We start from the raw sequence: 7,476 nt of genomic DNA, 5'->3' as shown, positions 1-7,476 counted from the left end.
CCCTCTTTACCAAGGAGGTAGATGCTACCCAGGTCATGGTGACAGACAAGGAAACTCTGTAACAAAAACAAAAACAGAATTACCTGGAAAAACTCAGCAGGTCTGGCAGCATCGGCGGAGAAGAAAAGGGTTGACGTTTCGAGTCCTCAAAGTTCTGTCGAAGGGTCGTGAGGACTCGAAACGTCAACTCTTTTCTTCTCCGCCGATGCTGCCAGACCTGCTGAGTTTTTCCAGGTAATTTCTGTTTTTGTTTTTGTTTTGGATTTCCAGCATCTGCAGTTTTTTTGTTTTTATATTATTAAGGAAACTCTGTCACTAGAAGGGTTCAGAATGGACAAGGAGGAAGCGTTGGATAGACTGTCGAGTCTTAAAGGCACCGGGACCGGATGAGATGCATCCAAGGACATTGAAGGGAGTGAGAGTAGAAGTTGCAGGGGCGCTGGCTGTAATCTTTCAGTCTTCCCTAGACTCAGGTTAAGGTGCCAGAGGACTGGAGGATTGCAAACATTACACCCTGGTTCAAAAAAGGTTGTAAGGATAAGCCCAGCAATTACAGAGCAGTCAGTTTAACTTCAGTGGTGGGCAAGATTCTAGAAGCAATTATTCGGGATAGAATTAGTAGTCACGTGGAAAAAATACGGGTTGATTAGGAAGAGCCAGCACGGATTGCTAAAGGGGGAATCGTGTTTAACTAACTTGCTGGAGCTTTTTGAAGAGGTAACAGGAAAGGTCGATGAGGGTAATGCTGTTGATGTGACGTACGTGGACTTGCAGAAGACATTGGACACAGTGCCACACAACAGACTTGTGTAGAAAGTTACAGCTCGTGGAATAAAAGGGATAGTAGCAACGTGGATACAAAATTGGCTGACAAATAGGAAGCAGAGGGTAATGGTCAATGGGTGATTTCGGGCTGGAGGAAGGTTTGTAGTGGAGTTCCCCTGGGATCGGTATTGGGACAAAAAGCAGAAAATGCTGGAAAAACCCAGCAGGTCTAACAGCATCTGTGGAGAGAGAAACAGAGTTAATGTTTCGAGTCTGTGTGACCCTTCTTCAGAACTACAGTATCGGGACCCTTACTGTCCCTGATATATATTAATGATCTAGATCTTGGTGTGCAGGGGACTGTTCCAAAGATTGCAGATGATATGAAGCTTGGGAGTGTTGTGAACTGCGAGGGGGACGGTGTGGAACTTCAAGAGGACATAGACAAGTTGGTGGAGTGGGCAGAGAGGTGGCAGATGAAGTTCAATGCGGAGAAGTGTGAGGTGATGCATTTCTGTAGGAAGAACACGGAGAGATAATATAAAATAAGGGGTGAAATTTTGAAGGGGGTGCAGGAGCAGAGGGACCTCCGGGTGTATATGTGGTGAGATCATTGAAGGTGGCAGGACAGGTGGAGAGAGCAGTTAATAAAACATATAATATCCTAGGCTTTATTAATAGGGGCATAGAGTACAAGAGCAGGGAGGTTATGCTGAATTTATATAAGACACTTGGTTAGACCTCAGCTGGAATATTGTGTACAGTTCTGGGCACCACACTATAAAAAGGATGTGAACACATTAAAGAGAGTGCAGACAAGGTTTACAAGAATGGTTCCAGGGATGAGAAACTTCAGTTATGAGGATAGATTGGAGAGGTTGGGACTGTTCTCCATGGAAAGGAGAAGGCTGAGAGGAGATTTGATGGAGATGTTCAAAACCATGAGGGGGTTTGTAATGAAGCTTTATTAATGAATATAATATTATTGGAAAATATTTTTCTTTTAAATTAGAGGTTTAGTCTGCAGATGTGTTTTAATTGGATCAAAGCCAGCTAGAATGGGTGCTTTGATATGTACTAGTTTTGAGATGTAAACAGAGAGGTAGATTCCAATTGTATTTTTTGAATAGAGCATTCACAAAATAGGGTGAAAACTGATGCCTATCCAGCAATATGTCTATATTACTAATAAAATCAGTACTATGAAAGGGGTATAGTTGTTAGAGAGGTTTAGAGTTCAGAGGTTGGTGACACAATGAGAATTTACATCCAATCGGCGTTGGTAGGTATAACTTCAGTAGTATTTGGGTGGGCAGGGCAGAGGCAACGTGAGATCAACAGCAGCTGTTAGCCTCCAACTGGCTCCACAGGAACCAAAGTGAAAAGAACCTCATTTTGAATTCGTATGGTGAAAATGCTTTGCCTGGTGTCTGGTTGAGTCGATGGGTTGGCTGTTGCCTTAATGGAGATTAGTTTGGAAATCGGTTAAAAAATATGATTGTAGTAATTTGTAGCCATGTATGTATATTTTTTAACCTGTGTAAATTAATAAAATGTCTCATTTAGTTTAATGTAAAACCTCGAGAACTGGTGGTCTGATTCCTGAATTTAGAGTCGCATGTCAGACATAACACTCAAAAACTATAGGTTATGACAGTTGTTTCAAATTCCCCTCCGGGATTTTTAAATAACTCCGCAGTGCCCAACGGCCTTGGACATAACAGGACTGGACAGGGTGGACGGGGCAGAAGCCGCTCCCGCTCGTAAAAGGACCGAGAACGAGAGGGCGCGGCTTTAAAGCGATTTGCAATTGTGACACGAGAGGAGAAAGAAAACTTTTCCACACCACGAGCGGGTTCGGGTCTGGGAACGAACTGTCCGGGAGTGTGGTGGAGGCAGGTTCACTCGAAGCAATGCTCAAGAGGGCATTGGAGGGTTATTTCAATAGAAACAAGGTGCAGGGGAAAGGCAGGGTAATGGCACTAGGTCATAATGGGAGAGCCGGTGCAGACGCGATGGGCTGAATGGCCCCCTTCCTGTGCCGGTAAAATACTGTGATTCTGTGAAAAACATTGCCGATATGCTAATCTGTTCATTGGTGCTGGTATAGATCCAGGCAAGCTCTGGTGAGAGGTTGTATACAGGCCCAAGTGACTGCGTTAAGCAACTATACAAAAGATCGGGCCTCGTGGGAATCTACAAGGGCACAGTACTGACTTTTCTCAGAGGTAAGAGCACTGTGAGGCTAAGAGGATAAAATGTGTCGAAGCTCCCGAGCCGGAACTCAGCTCCCTCAGAGTTATCTGTTTCACAGACAAATCCCCCGGGCCTCAGGTAGGTTTCACCCCCCTCCCCCACCTGAGGTCTGTCCCTCTCGACTCCGAGTCAGAGGCCTCCATTCCACTCGAGTCCCATAACCCAGGCCCGACACTCTTTCCAGCTGTCACCACTGAAGGAGCGTCGCACTGTCGGAGGTCCAGTGGTGAGGGAGCGCGTGCACTGTCGGAGGGTCAGTGCTGAGGGAGCGCCGCACACTCGGAGGGTCAGTGCTGAGGGAGCGCCGCACTGTCGGAGGGTCAGTGCTGAGGGAGCGCCGCACTGTCAGACGTTCAGTGCTGAGGGAGTGCCGCACTGTCAGAGGGTCAGTGCTGAGGGAGCGCCGCATTGTCGGGGGTCAGTGCTGAGGGAGCACCTCACTGTCGGAGGGTCAGTGCTGAGGGAGCGCCGCACTGTCGGAGGGTCAGTGCTGAGGGAGCGCCGCACACTCGGAGGGTCAGTGCTGAGGGAGCGCCGCACTGTCGGAAGGTCAGTGCTGAGGGAGCGCCACACACTCGGAGGGTCAGTGCTGAGGGAGCGCCGCAATGTCGGAGGGTCGGTGCAGAGGGAGCGCCGCACTGTCAGAGGGTCAGTGCAGAGGGAGCGCTGCACTGTCGGAGGGTCAGTGCAGAGGGAGCGCCGAACTGTCGGAGGGTCAGTGCAGAGGGAGCGCCGCACTGTCGGAGGGTCAGTGCAGAGGGAGCGCCGCACTGTCGGAGGGTCAGTGCAGAGGGAGCGCCGCACTGTCGGAGGGTCAGTGCTGAGGGAGCGCCGCACTGTCAGACGTTCAGTGCTGAGGGAGTGCCGCACTGTCAGAGGCTCGGTGCTGAGGGAGCGCCGCATTGTCGGGGGTCAGTGCTGAGGGAGCACCTCACTGTCGGAGGGTCAGTGCTGAGGGAGCGCCATACTGTCGGAGGGTCAGTGCTGAGGGAGCGCCGCACTGTCGGAGGGTCAGTGCTGAGGGAGTGCCGCGCTGTCGGAGGGTCAGTGCTGAGGGAGCGCCGCAGTCTCCCGAATTCACCTCAGCCTCATCCACGGCGCGGGTCAGCAGTTCGGCCCTCCCGCTATCTGAGAGTGGGGGAGGAGCGTTGCGTCGATGTGCTTTTGCCTCCTAATAGCTGACCTGCAGTGACCGTGGTGTTTTTACTGTGATGCCAGATGTGCCAGCGAGCGGAGTTTACTTCCTGAGCTACGAGTGGCTGAAGGATGTCCTGACCCCCAAAGGTGAAAGGTCAGTGGGGGTCGAACTCAGGGTCCTTGTGATATCCCCCTGCCTGAATGGATAGCGGCTCAAACGGGCATTTTGTCGGCAGTCTCCCTCCCAGAGATACACCGGAACCCAGTCACCATGTCCTGGGTGGGTTGCCAGTACCTGGTGTCTAAACCGAATTTGTCCTTACGGTCCCAACATTAGAGGCGCACTTGGCGAGGGTGTGTTGGGAAGGGAGGGGTGAGGGACTGCCGGTGTGATATATCCCGGGTTCCTGCTCCCGCTTAACCAAACTTCCTTCGGGAAGGATGTCGAGGGTCTGGCAGAGGGTGCGGAGGGGATTTAACAGGAGGGTCCCCAAGGATGAGCGGGACTCCAGTTCATGTTGGAGAGAGCGGACGAAAGCCGGGATTGTGCCCCTCGGAGCGGAGGTGGTGAGGGAGGGAGGATTGAACCGAGGGCGTTCAAAATCATGAGGAGGGGAGGGGGCTCAATCGAGTAAATGAGGAGAAACTGTAACCCGGGGCTGAGGGAGCGCCGCGCTGTCGGACGGTCGGTGCTGAGGGAGCGCGTGCACTGTCGGAGGGTCTGTGCTGAGGGAGCGCCGCACTGTCGGAGGGTCGGTGCTGAGGGAGCACCGCACTGTCGGAGGGTCAGTGGTGAGGGAGTGCCGCACTGTCGGAGGGTCGGTGCTGAGGGAGCGCCGCACTGTCGGAGGGTCGGTGCTGAGGGAGCAACGCACTGTCAGAGGGTCAGTGCTGAGGGAGCGCCGCACTGTCAGAGGGTCAGTGCCGAGGGAGCGCCGCACTGTCGGAGGGTCAGTGCTGAGGGAGTGCCGCACTGTCAGAGGGTCAGTGCTGAGGGAGCGCCGCGCTGTCGGACGGTCGGTGCTGAGGGAGCACGTGCACTGTTGGAGGGTCAGTGCTGAGGGAGCGCCGCACTGTCGGAGGGTCAGTGCTGAGGGAGCGCAGCACTGTCGGAGGGTCAGTGCTGAGGGAGCGCCGCACTGTCGGAGGGTCGGTGCTGAGGGAGCGCCGCACTGTCGGAGGGTCAGTGCTGAGGGAGTGCCGCACTGTCAGAGGGTCGGTGCTGAGGGAGCACTGCACTGTCGGAGGGTCAGTGGTGAGGGAGTGCCGCACTGTCGGAGGGTCGGTGCTGAGGGAGCGCCGCACTGTCGGAGGGTCGGTGCTGAGGGAGCAACGCACTGTCAGAGGGTCAGTGCTGAGGGAGCGCCGCACTGTCAGAGGGTCAGTGCTGAGGGAGCGCCGCACTGTCGGAGGGTCAGTGCTGAGGGAGCGCCGCACTGTCGGAGGGTCCGTGCTGAGGGAACACTGCACTGTCGGAGGGTCAGTGCTGAGGGAGTGCCGCACTGTCGGAGGGTCAGTGCTGAGGGAGTGCCGCACTGTCGGAGGGTCGGTGCTGAGGGAGCAACGCACTATTGGAGGGTCAGTGCTGAGGGATCGCCGCACTATCGGAGGGTCAGCGCCGAGGGAGAATTGACGAACTCCATAGCTCTTTCAAAGTTGGGTAGAATGGCCTCGCTCCTGAGCTGTGCGGGTCAATATCTCGAGGTTTCTTGGGTGGGGATCGTGGGTGGGGGGGGGAAGCGGAAGGGGACGGTGGAGGGGTGGGGCAGGGGGAGGAGGAGTAGGGACGTACGGACAACATGGTCCGGCAGCCTGCCCAGCCCTGCCCGATGGTCTTTTCTCGTTCCAGCGTGGGAGAGCTGAGCAGTGCGAGGATCCTGGTCGCTGGAGGATTGGCCGGAGTTTGCAACTGGATGGTAGCCATCCCCACAGATGTGCTGAAATCCCGTTTCCAGACCGGTGAGTCAGGGAGGGTGGGGGAAGGGGGGGAACCATGCCGGCAAGCCCCCTCGGACCCCCGCTCGCTGTGACCATCCTGTCACTCGCCCGTTTCCCACCCCCGTTCAGCTTCAGCTCCTACCCGACCTCCCGGGTCCCAAACCCGAATCCCGGCCGACCCCTCCTCTCACTCAGCACCACCACCTCCCTCCCCACTTCGGCACTGCCTCCGCTCTAAAATTCTCACTCGTATTCCCAAATCCCTTCTCACAAGCATCTGCCTTTCTCTCCAACCCCTACATCCCTCCCTATCTCTGTAACCTCCTCCAGCCCCTACAAACCTCCCTATCTCTGTAATCTCCTCCAGGTACTACATCCCTCCCTATCTCTGTAACATCCTCCAGCCCCTACACCCCTCCCTATCTCTGTAACATCCTCCAGCCCCTACAACCCTCCCTATCTCTGTAACATCCTCCAGCCCCTACAACCCTCCCTATCTCTGTAATCTCCTCCAGGTACTACAACCCTCCCTATCTCTGTAACCTCCTCCAGCCCCTACACCCCTCCCTATCTCTGTAACATCCTCCAGCCCCTACAACCCTCCTTATCTCTGTAACATCCTCCAGCCCCTACAACCCTCCCTATCTCTGTAACATCCTCCAGCCCCTACAACCCTCCCTATCTCTGTAACCTCCTCCAGGTACTACACCCCTCCCTATCTCTGTAATCTCCTCCAGGTACTACATCCCTCCCTATCTCTGTAACCTCCTCGAACCCCTAAACCCCTCCCTATCTCTGTAACCTCCTGCCGCCCCTACACCACTCAATTTCTCTGGAACCTCCTCCGGCCCCTACAACCCTCCTTATCTCTGTAACCTCCTCCAGCCCCTACAACCCTCCCTATCTCTGTAACCTCCTGCCGCCCCTACACCACTCAATTTCTCTGGAACCTCCTCCGGCCCCTACAACCCTCCTTATCTCTGTAACCTCCTCCAGCCCCTACAACCCTCCCTATCTCTGTAACCACCAGCCCTGACAACCCTCCCTATCTCTGTAACCTGCTTCAGTGCCTACACCCCTGCCTATCTCTGTAACCTCCTCCAGCCCCTACAACCCTCCCTGTCTCTGTAACCTCCTGCAGCCCCTACAACCCTCCCTATCTCTGTAACCTCCTCTAGCCCCTACAACCCTCCCTTTCTCTATAACCTCCTCCAGCCCCAACAACCCTCCCTATCTCTGTGACCTCCTCCAGCCCCTACAACCCTCCCTATCTCTGTAATCTGCTTCAACGCCTACACCCCTCCCTATCTCTGTAACCTCCTCGAGCCTCTACCCTCCCTATCTCTGTGATCTCCTCCAGCCCCTACAACCCTCCCTATC

General features: G+C 54.6%; 1 protein-coding gene across 1 annotated transcript in view; it reads left to right on the top strand.

Moving 5' to 3' along the window:
- Window positions 1-6,188, top strand: part of LOC121275199 (mitochondrial carnitine/acylcarnitine carrier protein-like) — a gene marked incomplete at its 5' end in the record, with an annotated part of 12,107 nt that extends 5,919 nt beyond the window's left edge. The window contains 3 exons of the mRNA XM_041182622.1: window positions 2,876-2,993; window positions 4,240-4,312; window positions 6,008-6,188. Of these exons, the coding sequence (XP_041038556.1) occupies window positions 2,876-2,993; window positions 4,240-4,312; window positions 6,008-6,188 (372 nt within the window). The remainder of the gene's footprint in view (window positions 1-2,875; window positions 2,994-4,239; window positions 4,313-6,007) is intronic.
- Between the last annotated feature and the right edge of the window lie 1,288 nt (window positions 6,189-7,476).

This window comes from Carcharodon carcharias, unplaced genomic scaffold (assembly GCF_017639515.1).
Source record: "Carcharodon carcharias isolate sCarCar2 unplaced genomic scaffold, sCarCar2.pri scaffold_790_ctg1, whole genome shotgun sequence".
In the NCBI taxonomy this organism is placed as follows: domain Eukaryota; kingdom Metazoa; phylum Chordata; class Chondrichthyes; order Lamniformes; family Lamnidae; genus Carcharodon; species Carcharodon carcharias.
Note: the sequence above shows the minus strand (reverse complement) of the source record. Positions and strands in the feature narration are given on the sequence as shown.